The sequence below is a fragment of the Pararge aegeria genome, chromosome 1 (genome assembly GCF_905163445.1).
Source record: "Pararge aegeria chromosome 1, ilParAegt1.1, whole genome shotgun sequence".
Taxonomy (NCBI): Eukaryota; Metazoa; Arthropoda; class Insecta; order Lepidoptera; family Nymphalidae; genus Pararge; species Pararge aegeria.
Window position 1 is genome coordinate 3063267 of NC_053180.1, and position 15618 is coordinate 3078884.

General features: G+C 37.4%; 1 protein-coding gene across 1 annotated transcript; it reads right to left on the reverse strand.

Moving 5' to 3' along the window:
• Positions 1-635: 635 nt before the first annotated feature.
• On the reverse strand, positions 636-15262 carry LOC120624985 (trafficking protein particle complex subunit 12). The gene is made up of 11 exons (XM_039891867.1): positions 15091-15262; positions 14741-14997; positions 13930-14010; positions 13190-13270; positions 11431-11611; positions 8231-8388; positions 7066-7209; positions 5182-5325; positions 4315-4481; positions 2087-2210; positions 636-1208 (listed from the first exon to the last, which is right to left on the reverse strand). Exons 1-11 carry the CDS (start codon positions 15215-15217, stop codon positions 960-962), a joined length of 1713 nt encoding a protein of 570 aa, XP_039747801.1. The 5' UTR covers positions 15218-15262; the 3' UTR covers positions 636-959.
• Between the last annotated feature and the right edge of the window lie 356 nt (positions 15263-15618).

Below are 15618 nucleotides of genomic sequence, written 5' to 3' on the forward strand. Positions count from 1 at the left end.
TTTTGGGACGTTAAATAATATGAAAGAATATATCGCGAGTATTCTTTTGCGCTTACTTCATAGTAGCATGCAATTTATAATTGTTGCGAAACGTTTCGAAAACAGTTACGTTCTCAGTCTTTTTTTTTTTTATACTAGAGCTGTAACCATTTTTTTACTGAATATCGAAATTAAATATTGTGTAGTTATCTTTACTGCAAAGAATAAGCTTGGTTCTCAAAATGGGTTCTAAATAATGAGTCTGAGATGATGTATCTGACCAAGCGGCACATGACTGAAGCGTCCCCGCGCGCACTGCGCAATTTTTCGTTCCTCATCTTGTAAAGTTGACTGTGCGCTCGTTTAAGTTTGATATATATTGTTTACTATTACGTTAACTATGGCTCTTCTAATTTGGACATTAATTTAATCATAGTGATTTGACTCGATTTTTGTGTTTGTTGTTATATAGTACTAACTCTGTTTCAACATGTTGAAAAGTGGACGTATAATCAACAGCCAGTCACGCGTATTGGTTGTGAAGTTAAAGGAATACTTTGAACGAACGATCACTTTACAATACATAATAATATCAATCAAGTACTGATACAAACTTGAATTGATTTATCGTGAGTATCGAGTACAGTCTTATGGTTCCGTAACTAGTTACGTCGCGATGACAAATGTCAAAACGGGCCTATTATATTTTTACGACTATAGTAGTACGGGTATCGCTCCATAGGAACGACTTATAAAGTAAAGGCTATGTTTAGCGGATAACTTCGTGAGGATGAGAATACAAATAGGTACCATAATAATTAATATATTAAAATAATTTTATAATAATAATATATGATAATATATAATAATAATAATCTTTTTATTTCAGGCAGAGCCCATAGTAATACATTTATACCTTCACAACTTCAGCAACACAATTTTATAATTTGACTAAGTTAGAACGTAATTTTGTAGATCGCCTAAGTTAATTTTAAACATTCTAGAACATTAGGTATCGTATCACTCTTATGTTTACACAGCATTCTCAACAGATTGAGTTTCTTTTCATTGGTCTTGGACGACTCCAGTTCGTAAAGAGTGCAAAGGTTGATGAGTAGGCTCTCATTCAGACCTCGTTCGGGGTCCGAATGTATAGCCTTTTGCAGTACGGTTATCGCTTCCTTTAGGCGTCCCATGTACAGAAGGCACACCGCTAAATTGTTAGCAACCTGAAATTTAAAGACGTATTAGTTTGACAAATCAAATCCAAACTTTTAGTGATAAGGCCGCCTTTGCACCCTAGCACTAACTAGCCTAGTATTACTGTTTTCCTTGTTTTTTTTCCTATTGTGTTGTGTTGCGTTACAATAAAGTATTTATATAATTTTTATTAGTGTTTTTACCTACACTTGGAGGAATTATCAATTTTATAAATTTTAAATGCATATAAAAATTTTCGGAACCGACAGGATTTGAACCTGCGACTCTCGGGCAATCGCGGCCTGAGCGCTTTCACCAATTAAGCTTCGGCTTTCCTACGTTCGATGCCGAAATTAGTATATGCCTTTCGCATCAGTCTAATAGCGACTGTAGCGTCATCTAGTAGGAAACGTTGCAGTTTCGATCTACTTTTTCAAAGGTCCATATTACAATGAGACACGTTTTGAAACAAAAGTATTTCTATTCTATCCGATTCCAGTGTTCATAACATTTTTATAATTACATTTTTATTGCATAATTCTCGTACTATAATATCGTTACGATTTCCGTTCACCATCAAATTTCCACCATTTTTCGCCATTCGTGTAATGGAAAATTAATTTTTTCCAGCATTTTTCACACGACAAAATGTTTGTGTGATGAGCATAAGTGTTGTTCAGTGTCTGAGTGTTTATATGTATTTTCTAAGTATTTTTTTTATATATAATTCATAAAAATATTCATCAGTCATCCTAGTACCCATAACACAAGCTACGCTTACTTTGGGGCTAGGTGGCGATGTGTGTATTGTCGTAGTATATTTATTATTTTCAAGTCAAAGTGTGGCCACGGGATGAGTTGAAAACCCAAACAGATGGAAACGAAGAACGAAGAAGTTAGTCTATACCATAATATTAGTGGGCTCCTGATCTGCAGCCCTCGCGAAGTTGTTATAGGCGTCCTGGTATTTGCCGTGCGCGATGTCTATCAGCCCCAGGTCCACGTACTCACGTACGTCTGGGGTTGGGCATCTGGGAATAACAATCCATATATTATTGGATAGAAGCAGGCGTTACTATGCGGAAATCCACTGAAAAATTATTAATTATTGTAAAGTCAACATCTCCTGAGGGTGCTCCGGTTTCGAAGCGAAACGTTCGTAGAGGGTACATTGCCGAAGATCTGTTTGGTGTGGAGTATAGGGATTGAAGAAATTATAATTTGCACCATACAGATTCTCCTGCTTTTCGCGGAGTATCCTGTTGAACACTGTCTTCCACTTTTCCTACACAGTATACCCTGACCAATCGAGTCGCATCCCCCCCTCCCACTCTCTTACATGATGCGCATACCAAAAAACGTTACTAGAGATGAATTGCGTCGCCCATTTCTCTTATTAGTTTCCCATCCGCTATTCGACATAATATACCCCGACCTACCAAGTCGCATCACCCTCCCACAGTGTTACATGACGCGCATACAGAAAAGTTTATTTATTTATTTATTTATTCCCATCTTACATTTTTGTCATTACAGGAAAAAGTTATCCTAATACGACAATGCAGCATGTTATGTAAATTTTAATAATATATATAACTATAGTGTATATGATAAAATCCAAATCGCTATATTTGTGAGTTCACTCAGAGTGCAACAAAATAAATCCGTCTTCTCGGCTATCACATTGAGGCCTCCTTCAGTAGCTTGGTGCGCCCGTTCGACACCGCCAGCAGCGATGGCCGGTGCCTCCGCCAAACATACCGGTCCGGCGCACGCAGGCTTACCAGGCGAAACACATCAGCATTACATATTTGTCTATTATATAAGTTAATACTAGAGGTGCACTTTATCGCGTATTTTTCTTATACTAGTATGTTTCCCATGCAAACTGTCATACGCTAATCGACACAATATACCCTGACCTACCGAGCCGCATCTCCCTCCCACGCTGTTACATAGTGCGCATACCAAAAGATATTACTAGAGGTGCACCGCACCGCGAGCTATTCTGGCAAGGTACCCATGCAAACTTTTCATCGTTACTCCACACAATATACACCCACCCACCGCTTCGCGTCCTCCGCCTCCGCTGTCACTTCGTGCGCATACCAAAACATACATGGCAACATATTAACCGGGCCGCATACAACTTTAAAAAAAAACCTCGGACATTTTTTTTCGCTTTTCTAAAAAATGCACCCCTATTATGGGACTGTAGTACTTTTTGGCTACCAAAGCGGTGCGTTCGTGTCCTGCCTACTGGGTCACTCGACACAACGCATCATAAAACGCTCTCTGTTGCCCAGTGTCGCACTTTGATCACGCAGAGTTATCGGATTATTTTACTCACATGTGGTGTCGGGCTTCCTTGGCAGACACCGAGTGTCCTACAGCGGCGCGCACGTGTCCAGCCAACAGCGACACTCGACACAACGCACTACACAGCGCCCTTTGTTGCTGTGGTGTCGCACTTTGATCTCGCAGAGTTATCGGATTATTTTACTCACATGTGGTGTCGGGCTTCCTTGGCAGACACCGAGTGTCCTACAGCGGCGCGCACGTGTCCAGCCAACAGCGACACTCGACACAACGCACTACACAGCGCCCTTTGTTGCTGTGGTGTCGCACTTTGATCTCGCAGAGTTATCGGATTATTTTACTCACATGTGGTGTCGGGCTTCCTTGGCAGACACCGAGTGTCCTACAGCGGCGCGCACGTGTCCAGCCAACAGCGACACTCGACACAACGCACTACACAGCGCCCTTTGTTGCTGTGGTGTCGCACTTTGATCTCGCAGAGTTATCGGATTATTTTACTCACATGTGGTGTCGGGCTTCCTTGGCAGACACCGAGTGTCCTACAGCGGCGCGCACGTGTCCAGCCAACAGCGACACTCGACACAACGCACTACACAGCGCCCTTTGTTGCTGTGGTGTCGCACTTTGATCTCGCAGAGTTATCGGATTATTTTACTCACATGTGGTGTCGGGCTTCCTTGGCAGACACCGAGTGTCCTACAGCGGCGCGCACGTGTCCAGCCAACAGCGACACTCGACACAACGCACTACACAGCGCCCTTTGTTGCTGTGGTGTCGCACTTTGATCTCGCAGAGTTATCGGATTATTTTACTCACATGTGGTGTCGGGCTTCCTTGGCAGACACCGAGTGTCCTACAGCGGCGCGCACGTGTCCAGCCAACAGCGACACTCGACACAACGCACTACACAGCGCCCTTTGTTGCTGTGGTGACGCACATTGATCGCGTAGAGTTGTTAGAATCTTCGTAGCTAATCGGTAATCCTAAAAGACGAATTAAGATATACTTTTACGCAAGATATGATTGTGCTTACAAAGAAATAAATATACTACGATAATACACACATCGCAATCGAGCCATAAGTAAGTGTAGCTTGTGTTATGGGTATTAAGATGACTGATGAATATTTTTAGAAATAATATACATTATACATAAATACTTATAAAATACAGATAAACACTAACTACAGGTGGTAGAGTCACTACAAACAGACAGACTTGACGTTTCAAAAGTGCTTATATTATGCCTACTTGCAATAAATGAATTTTGAACATCCAGACACTGAAAAGCAAACATGTCCATAACACAAACATTTTCCAGTTGTTGTTGGTTTCGGAGCGAAAGGTGCGTAGAGGGTACATTGCCGAAGATCTGTTTGGTGTGGAGTATAAGGATTGGAGAAATTATAAATAACACCATACAGATTCTCCTGCTTTTCCCAGAGTATAACAAATTAAACTTAATTTTCATAATCTAGGAGTTGGTGAAACGCTTTTATTCTCTAGGCATTCACCTATTCGGCATACCATTTAAGCGTTTAATGAAAACGGCCATAAATCGTATTTAGTTTTTTTTATTAAGCCTTTTGAATTCAACTTTTCTTTCTTACCTGTCTTTTACTTTTTTAATTTTACTATTTTTAATAAAGAAATTAAAATTTTGGATGTAGTACAGGAGACCAACCTTCAAAGCAATAGCGCAGTTGACCACAGAGTGTAAAACCCTTATTCTTCGGCCGGTCCACAGCCGAAGAGATTCGTTCTTATCTTCCGATGTGATTATTCCACTGCCGTCTTCAGTTTTACTCTCGTTGAGATAAGCGATCATCTGAAATTCGTCACTAAATAAATAAAAAATAAATAAAGAAAATGGACTGTATATACTGATATATTGATTTGTTTCTTGTACAATGTTTGACAGCCGAATGGCGCAGTTTGCAGCGATCCTGCTTTCTGAGCCCAAGGCCGTGGGTTCGAGTCCCACTCCTGGAAAATGTTTGTGTGATGACCATGAATGTTTTTCAGTGCCTGGGTGTTTATATGTATATTCTAAGTATTTATGTATAAAAATCATAAAAATATTCATCCGGCATCTTAGTACCCATAACACAAGCTACGCTAGGGGCTAGATGGCGATATGTGTATTGTCGTAGTATATTTATTTATTTATATTATTAAAAAAATGTTGATAGTGATAAATGGTAATGAACGATTCTGTGTGCGTCTACGCATTACATGCCAGTTAGTTGAATGAAATGAATACAATGTGAGAGTTCGCGCCGGCCGCACTCCTCTCGTCGTCGACAACGACAATAAACACAGCACTCTAGCCCCCAAAGTAAGCGTAGCTTGTGTTATGGGTACTAAGATAACAGATGAATGATTTTATGAATAACTAGTTGTACCCTGCCACGCTTCGCTGTAGCACATTTTTATGGAATGGTTGAGAAATGAGAAACAAAACAAAGAATACATTACGTATGTCAGCGACTGTTTTTCACGCTTTCGGCAAACGGCGCGGTCTCTGGTACATCGATCGTTAAAAAAACTGTAGTTCCGCGGTCGCGGATATGTGACTGATGCAAAAACTAGATAAAAGCAATCCTTAATGCGGATTATATATCATGCTAAAATTTCAGCTCGGTCGGTGCAGAACTTTTGAGTTTTTGAAGCGTACACAAACCAACATAACATTTTTATATATGAATAATATACATAAATACTTATACAGATAAACACCCAGACAACATACATGCTCGTCACACGAACATTTACCAGTCGTGGGAATCGTACCCACGACCTTGGATTCAGTAAGCGCCACCCCACCCACTGCGCTAATCGGCCGTCATAAAGTTAAAGCCAAAATTCATCGCCATCTGTGACAGAGCTCGTCCGGGGAAGTACTATGCTTATTTCTGCCGCTAAGCAGCATTGTTGCTGTGGTAGTCTGGAACGCGTGGTTGCCGGTGTCATTACAATCACATGAGGCCTAAAACCTACGCCTCAAATTGATGGACACAGAGCGACATGTCGCGTGCCCTGTGAAGTGTCGCTCTGTTTATAGGCTATGGTTTTAGATTTATCATCTGCTTGGTATGTAAATTATTACTAAATATCAATTATTAAAAGAAAAAACTAATGTTTATTCTTTTATATAGTAGCTTTTTCGAAGTAGTGATAATCTTTCATGATAGCCCTTGACTGCAATTTCACCCGGTGTTAAGTGATAATGCAGTCTAATACGGTGACCTTTTTTTTTTAAGAAGTTATATTTAAAGCATACCCCTAATCGGTTTCTAACGATATAATACCGGAACGCTAAATCACTTAGTGCTAACGTATTTTTGTTAGGGTGCTAACTAGCTACGACCGAAGCATCCACACTGACCAGACCAGAGGAAATTCGGAAATAAAAAATACCCAAATCTAACGTGCCCGGAATCGAACCGGGGACCTCCAACTTAAAACCACAGCGCTTTCCGCTGCGCCAGAGAGATGACACGTATAATCGGTGTAAAAACACTGCCTTAATTGCAACGCTAACTCCTGGCCTATGACGCTTACGAACCTGTTGAATGACATCCAGCATAGCGTATAGCCTATCCATGGCCTCCTCTGGTTTTCCGATATGCAACGGCAGCTCGGCGATTAAGAGGCGCAGTGAAAACGGCACGAGGGTACCGGTTCGATGCTCGTACGCGTCTGGGTAGAACTGTAGGGGAATATATTTATTGAGAAAATAAATTAATATACTACGACAATACACACATCGCCATCTAGCCCCAAAGTAAGCATAGTTTGTGTTATGGGTACTAAGATAACTGATCAGTATTTTTATGAACAACTAGCGGCCCCTCGCGACTTCATCCGCGTATAAGTCAACCTTAATAGATAGACACGTTTAAGAAGCGCACGCAGCGGAAGCACTCAAAAAAAAACCCCCCGATTTTGATCTTCATTGGTGCGATACTCATATTTGTCTTATCGTGATGATACGATGATGATGATGATACGATGATATAAGTGAAAGATATATATCTTTCACTTATAGCCTTCCTCTATAAATGGGCTATCCAATACTAAACTAATTTTTCAAAACAGACTAGTAGTTCCTGAGATCATCACGTTCAAACAAACAAAAAAACTCGTCATATATATATATATATATATATATATATATATATATATATATATATATATATATATAACAAACACATAAAAACTTATAAGGTATAGATAAAATCCCGGACACTGAAATATTCAGGCTTACTTTGGGGCTAGATGGCGATGTGTATTGTCGTAGTATATTTATTTATTTATGTGGCCCGCTGATTGCCAATACAGTTGTACTACTACTTATCTTCATACAACTTGTGAATGAAAACCGAAATAAATCTTCACAGGCTTTAGAGGAACATAGTGTACTGTCTCTGAGACTTATCTGTGAAACCGAAAACCTAATTGTAAAACCACTGCCATAGAGTTTAATGAAAGAATCAGATCAGAGACAGGCCTATCATCGCATGCATGCCAAATTAAAATCATGTTACTCCTGTCACTTTATAACGTACTATGCGCGTGTCGGTATTTTATCTTCAAAATTGTAAACACTTTTGTAAGGGAAAATAAATTTGCTTCTTTTGATTTTATATTCTTACAGGGTGATTCCTTATAAAATATACTTATGAATCCTTCAAAACTATTTCTTAATTCGATTACACGTTGTTAATTACCTGATAAAACATATCCGGTTTGCTGAAGTCCCCGAAAGGCTCGGCCTCTTTGGCTAGAGGCTCGTAAAGCTCGATCCGACACATAACAGCGAACCGCGTCAGCCACAGCTGCAGAGAACGCGGCGTGTGTTTAGTCGGCCGGTGCATACGACCAGCACCTGCGATATTTATTTATTTATCTACTCCCCTGCTTTAAATCCTCTATAAAAGATTCTGAAACAGTAAGCCAACTGTTGCCAACATTAAAATACCCAATGTCATCCAAACGGCAGATATAATGTTGTACTGAATTTCATATTATAAAAGTCCTTTGCTTTTTTTTCGATCTGCGCAAAGGGTTCCACACAGACAGCCAATTCCTAAAGTATAAATTTCAAAAACAGAATATTGTCATTCATGCGCGAGATGAACGCCGCGCGCCGTAAAAAATTATAAATACATAAAAAACTATAAAAATTATAATATACTATTAAATTTCAAATCCCAGACATTTTTCTTCGATACTTTTATTGTTGGCTTAAAAATAAAATAGCGATTCAAGTTTTGACAGCGCCCCGTCAGATATTTTTAAATATAATTTTTATATTTATAATTACATTTGTTGTTTTGTTATACTTTCAATTTTTTTGTGTACTTTTTGTGGTGTGCAATAAAAGTATATTCATTAAATCATTCACATTGTATTTCGAATTCCACAGAATATAAAAAACGGGAATTGGTAAATATAAAAATTCCACAGAGTACATCGGGATCGGCACCTTCCAATATTAAAGAACATATTCCAGCGAATTTAATATGTGCATGATATAAAATGTATAATTACTACTACAATAAATAATTCTTTCATGAATAGTTTATACTTATTTTGTATGTATGTACTCAGTAATGGATGATATTAGGTTATTAGGACTGGCTGTTTTAACGTTAACAGTAAGCTACCTGCTTCAGTTTTTTTTTTTTATCCCACTACAAGTTAGTCCTTGACTGTAATCTCACCTGGTGATGATGCAGTCGAAGATGGTAGCGGGCTAACCTGTTAGGGAGTATTGTATTCATACCCCTAGTTTCTACGCGACCTAGCACCGGAACACTAAATCGCTTAGCTGCACTTCTTTGTCGGCAGGGTGGTACCTAGCCACGGCCGACGCCTCCCACCAGACCAGACGGGAGAACATTCAGAAATTATAAATTCCCGAATTGCAACGCTAACCGGGACCTCCTGTTTCAATTCACAGCGCTCACCAATGCGCCAGGGAGGTCGACAAGATATTATGGGAATAAATAAAGTCTTGAATGCAACTGTTTATAATTAAGTATTAAAACACTCATGTGATACTATTATCCCACACTCGTGCTTTTATACCCCTTATTATAAACCCGAAGAACCGTTTGTTTTTCCGACTTACAATATAATGTACATTATACTACCAGTGAAGCACTTTCATTTGATAAACATATTGAGGGAATTGTAATCTTGGATTTGAAATTTCATAGTTTATGGTATTATAACAGTCAAGCCCCTTTCATTTGATACCAACACACACACACACACACACATACACACACACACACACACATAGGTTAACCTGCTACCATCTTAGACTGCATCATCACTTACCACCAGATGAGATTGCAGTCAACGGTTAACTTGTAGTGGAATAAAAATCAAGACTGACACAAACCCACAAACTTTCACATTTATAATATGATAAAAAAAGTCTTTTTGTTTTTCCAAACACGTATTGTCACGCTTTCTAGTGGATAGCTTTCACTAAATGGCGCAAAAGTCGAAAGAAAATGCACAAGTTACTTTAAAAAATACACAAATCGTAAAAGCTATGCCTATAACATTCCAAGAGTTCCCTCGATTTCTCCAGGAATCCTACCCAGAGATCTTTAACTAAAGAAAATTTAACCATTTGAAAAGATGACCTTTTCAAACAAAACAAAAAAAAATCCAAATCAGTTAAACAATGACAAAGTTTAAAGGTAAGAAACATAAAGAAAATATCTTTTTTTGAGGTCGGTTAACAAACTAATTTTTTTTTAAATAATACAGAGGATATTTTTTATTGAAAACTTAACTTTCGTATTCGGGCTGATGTAACCGTACAGGAACCTCGAGGTTCATGCCGAAGTTTCCACGTTTATAAAGGTCGATACTAGATGGAGTCACTTGTATTTTAACTCGCGCTATTGTTTGTCCTACACCAAAAGTATAAGTAAGGCTGAAAATTCCCATTCAAGAGTAAGCTTAATCGAACTATTATTTCATTTCTCTATTATTTGCATAATGAAGGCTTGTAAATAGCAATTGTAAATATAACTAGGATAAGAGACCTTACAATTAGTTTATAAATTTGCTGAGAATATCATGTAAACGATTTCGTTACACAATTTTTGAAAACATCTCTTTTAAAGAAGAGATGTTAATAAATATAAGAATTATGAAAGTAATTCAAATTCTAAAATTCTTTATTCATGTAGGCCTATCACACAAGCAATTATGATACGTAATTATTGTGCGTTGATTGTGATTGGTGATAACTACGTTCAACAACTGTAACCTAAAGCTATGACGTTTCTGAACGCGATACTATTTAAAAAAAATATATTAAATAGGTAATTCATTGCCATTTCGAAAGTGCTCATACCCTACTTGAAATAAGTGAATTTCAATTTTTTTTTTTATTTTTGACATTCATGGTATACTGTATATTATTTTAAACAAATAACCGAATGAATTCTTTGAGATTTCTTTCGATAAGTTCAAACTTAAAAATTTATATAAAACGTAGGCTAAACAATTGCTCTAACTTCGTAGCTAAATATTTTATAACTGTGAGATCGTAATAACAAAAATCTCGGCTAAGTTTGTTGTGGGCTCTTCTTAGACCAGGGCGCGTTTGGAACCCTCGTAGCTTTAGGTTTAAGTAGGCGAACGAAGTTATCACCATCCCCTTACAATTATGTAAACATATCATATGTATGAACACTTCATAAGTGCCTGTGATAGGCCTACATGAATAAAGAAGATTTGAATTTTATCAGTTTATCAAGTATTTTCTTATGTTATGTTTTTAGTAGGTTATTGCCAACTAGCCATCAAACTTGCGACCTGCATACCAAAAAAATGTACACAGTTAAAGCAATAAAAATAATTCTATTCTAGGCCATTCTTCCCATGCAAGTTTGCTTACCCTGTCCAGCTGCATTGATAAGTGTAGCTGTAAGATTCACAGCGGCGCGTAAGTATCCCGTACGCAATAACTCCCGCAGACCGGCCTCATCTCTGCTCACGTGCTCAGCTCTGACGACCCCTCGACTGCCCGCGGAGCTGACTCCGAGATATTTCACTGCCACTTCTTGAAGAGCATCTGCCTGTAAGTATGAAAGAGATTTTTTTTAACAAAAAAAACCGACTGTTAATCATTTAAAATAAATACATTTTTAATAAATCTTTCAGTTGCGGAAAAATTAGCAACTATGTACAACTAACTTTTTTTTTTGTCTTTGTGGAAAAGCTTTATGGCTACCTCTGTCCTTTTGGGCAGGACAGCTAGGTTATGTGGGACTGGTATACCCGAACTAAAAACCACCACATCATGTCCCTCTCGTTGGCTTTATTGGACACCGGGGAACCCGTTGTATACTTCCCAGACGTCTACCAACCGCCCCAACCGATTGCCAGGGCTACCTTTAACTTGCATAAAATAATACACAATAGGAATATTATGATCTTTATTATACCTATGTATTGTTATAGTCGTAAAAATATAATAGGCCCGTTTTGACATTTGTGCAAGACCATAGAATGTAACTTGGAACGAAACTGAAAGAAACAATAAAATAAAAATCAATTACATACAGTGTTTTAAAAAATACGTAAATTTTTTTGGGACGTTAAATAATATGAAGGAATATATCGCGAGTATTCTTTTTGCGCTTACTTTATCGTAGCATGCAATTTATAATTGTTGCGAAACGTTCCGAAAACAGTTACGTTCTTAGTCTTTTTTTTTTTATACTAGAGCTGTAACCATTTTTTTACTGAATATCGAAATTAAATATTGTGTAGTAATCTTTACTACAAAGAATGAGCTTGGTTCTCAAAATGGGTTCTAAATAATGAGTCTGGGTTGATGTATCTGACCAAACGGCACATGACTGAAGCGTCCCCGCGCGCACTGCGCAGTTTTTCGTTCCTCGTCTTGTACAGTTGACTGTGCGCTCGTTTAAGTTTGATATATATTGTTTACTATTACGTTAACTATGGCTCTTCTATTTTGGAAATTAATTTAAACATAGTGATTTGACTCGATTTTTGTGTTTGTTGTTTTATAGTACTAACTCTGTTTCAACATGTTGAAAAATGGACGTATAATCAACAGCCAGTCACGCGTATTGGTTGTGAAGTTAAAGGAATACTTTGAACGAACGAACACTTTACAATACATAATAATATCAATCAAGTACTGATAAAAACTTGAATTGATTTATCGTGAGTATCGAGTCCCGAGTCTTATGGTTCCATAACTAGTTACGTCGCGATGACAAATGTCAAAACGGGCCTATTACATTTTTACGACTATAGTGGCCTTAATAATGCCGATGTCTCACTCCAGAACGGGTTATATAAAATAATTTGGGTATGCAGTGCTTTTGTCCATGTATGAAGTGCACGCCACTGGTTGAGAGACATCTCAAGGATTTCATCTGGTAATTTGTTATAAAAATTGTACCTATTCGTGACATGTCCTGCGAAGTGTTGCTCTATTTATAGGCAATGACCACCATCCATACCACTGCTTGGTCATATAATATATAAAAAAAATATAGAGACTACAATATGGCGGTGCAATGTTTTATTGCCTTTCTTTTCTCATTACGTAACTACTTTTTATTTCAATAACAACTCAATATAACATATAAAAAACATACTGCTTCTATTAAACTTACCAATTCCTCTTCCAAAACTAGGCCTGGCATTGTCAACACTTCTCTCTCTGGAAAAAACGATCCTTTTGGTGACGATTGTGCCTGGAATAGTTTTATTTTCTTTCTTTATTCAATATTGTAATTTCATACAGTTTAATTATCACAGCCACACAGAATTATGTATAAAGCATAAATCATGTCTTTATTTGTATATACTTTTTGTATTCTGTACAGTTCTGTCACCTAACTCCTACTAAAAGGCTGCACATGTAAAATTACTAAACTTGATACAATATCAATCTATTTAAACCTTTTATACTTGGATTTTATTATCACAAAGTTGACATGTCCAAAATTCTTTACCAATCAAAATTAGTTTTATAATTTTTATTAGTGTTTATACCTACACTTGGAGGAATTATCAATTTTATAAAATTAAATATAAAAAATTTGGAACCAACAGTATTTGAACCTGCGACTCTCTGGCAATCGCGGCCTGAGCGGTTTCTCCAATTAAGCTAAGAAATTAGTATATGCCTTTCACATCAGTCTATTATTATTAATTAGTAATATATAGTTTAAGCATTACAATGTATTTGTCAAAACTAACTTTTTTAAGATTAGACTGGCCTGAAATCCATATTATATTTAAGTATCAACATGCATGCAACCAGAAAGGCTTTCACCAAATCAGAGGGGCAATATTTTCCCTTACAAGGCGTAAAAATGGAACTGACAAAGATATGTAGGAACAAATTTACCTTTAACAGTGTTTTCTTTGCTTCCTCATTGGGTATCCACGCATCCCTTCTCCTATCAGCCTCCTTATCGACTGGTTGATTCTGAAATTTAGGTAGTTCACAACTATACTTATGTTACACATTGTAATCTGTATGGTTTTCTTAAAAAGTTATCATCATTGAAAGCTTTACGACTGACTATATAGTAGTTCACTGCCAGCCCAAAGATCTCTCTCAACTGGAGGGTTTGCCCTTAATCTAACCTTAACTACGCTGGGAATAAAGTTTTGCTGATCACAGTAAATGGTAGCAGTAGCACAGAATATGCTGCTGCATTCATTGTGAATTTATTACATTGGCAACACTAGCATATTGACTTTGGGTAAGTTATTTAGATAGTAGATATATATTAATTTAATGAATGTTATCTTAAATATTGATGGACGAATGGCACAGTGGGCAGTGACCCTGCTTTCCAAGTCCAAGCCTCCATGTTCAATTTCCACAACTGGAAAAATTTTGTGATGAACATTAATTTTTTTCATTGTCTGGGTGTTCATCTGTATATTATAAGTATTTTATATATATTATTCATATATTTGAGATTTATAGAAATTGGATATAAGGGGAATAATAAAAAAAATTGTTGAGAAATTAGAAAAGTAGTTGTTACTATTTTTTGCAACGGAAAGACAACATTGTGATTATTGACCCCAAATTGCACTACCTTTTCTGATCACTGGTAATAACATATTTCCTCTTTTCTACTTTTGATGTTGTGCATAAGTAGGTCAGTCGTAAGGTTTGAAAAGTGTGATACTTTAAAACTTGCCTTAATACTCAAGCCATCTATAGCCTCAGTAAGGACAGATGGTGACACAACAGTGCCTCTGTTTGGCCCTATTTGAGGTTCAGGCCCGATTGTGTCAAAGAATGTTGACGGATCAGGCAAGCTGGATGCAGGAACTGCCGCGGAACCGCTCACAGTCGGCAAAACATTCGTAAAGCTCATCTCTTGAGGTCCCTTCAGCTGCGTAAAAGATGTAGTCATATTCGTTGGAAACGATCCCGTTGTTATAGGTTGAGACCCTTAAATCAATCATAATTAAGCATTATAATTACTTAATAAACAGCACGATTTATATTATGGAAACATTATAAAATAAACACTACAATTGATACCTTCGGAGTCTCCCAAGTAAACACTTTGTATCATGTCGGATGGTGACGTTCCTATTTCGTCAAAGAATTGCGACGAAGGCGGGACCCCTGATCCCCCGAAATATTGGCTTAAATTAGGCTTATCCATTATCTTTCGATTTATTTACATCCATGGAATAATGATAATAATGTATTTGACGTAACAACTTGTCATTTGACAATATTGACATTTGGAGAAATTTTGTTGATTCTACGCACTTTTAGCGTTCAGAATTTAAAAAAAAAAACTGCGTTAATAGGTATATCTTGTGTAGTAAGAAGGGTTCATTTAGGGGTCGATAAAAAAAAAACCTCAGATGAAGGAGCTATTTAAGTAGCTATTATTATAGTGATAGCAACATATCAATGGCTTTTAGCCGTGAAAAAAAAACAGATTTTTTCAAATGAATTTGAATATAGCATAAACACATACATAGAGGACCATTGCCAATATTTCCAAAAGATGGTTATGTCTGTGCTATTATCCAAAGGTGTTACCACAATGGAAAT

What these genes read in the sequence shown, in the direction of transcription:
- LOC120624985 (XM_039891867.1), bottom strand. Translation starts at nt 15,217, where the DNA reads ATGGATAAGCCTAATTTAAGCCAATATTTCGGGGGATCAGGGGTCCCG. An exon ending in TAGTTTTGGAAGAGGAATTG is followed by an intron (nt 11,612 to 13,189) that starts GTAAGTTTAATA and finishes TCATACTTACAG; the next exon opens with GCAGATGCTCTTCAAGAAGT. An exon ending in TATCAATGCAGCTGGACAGG is followed by an intron (nt 8,389 to 11,430) that starts GTAAGCAAACTT and finishes TAAATATCGCAG; the next exon opens with GTGCTGGTCGTATGCACCGG.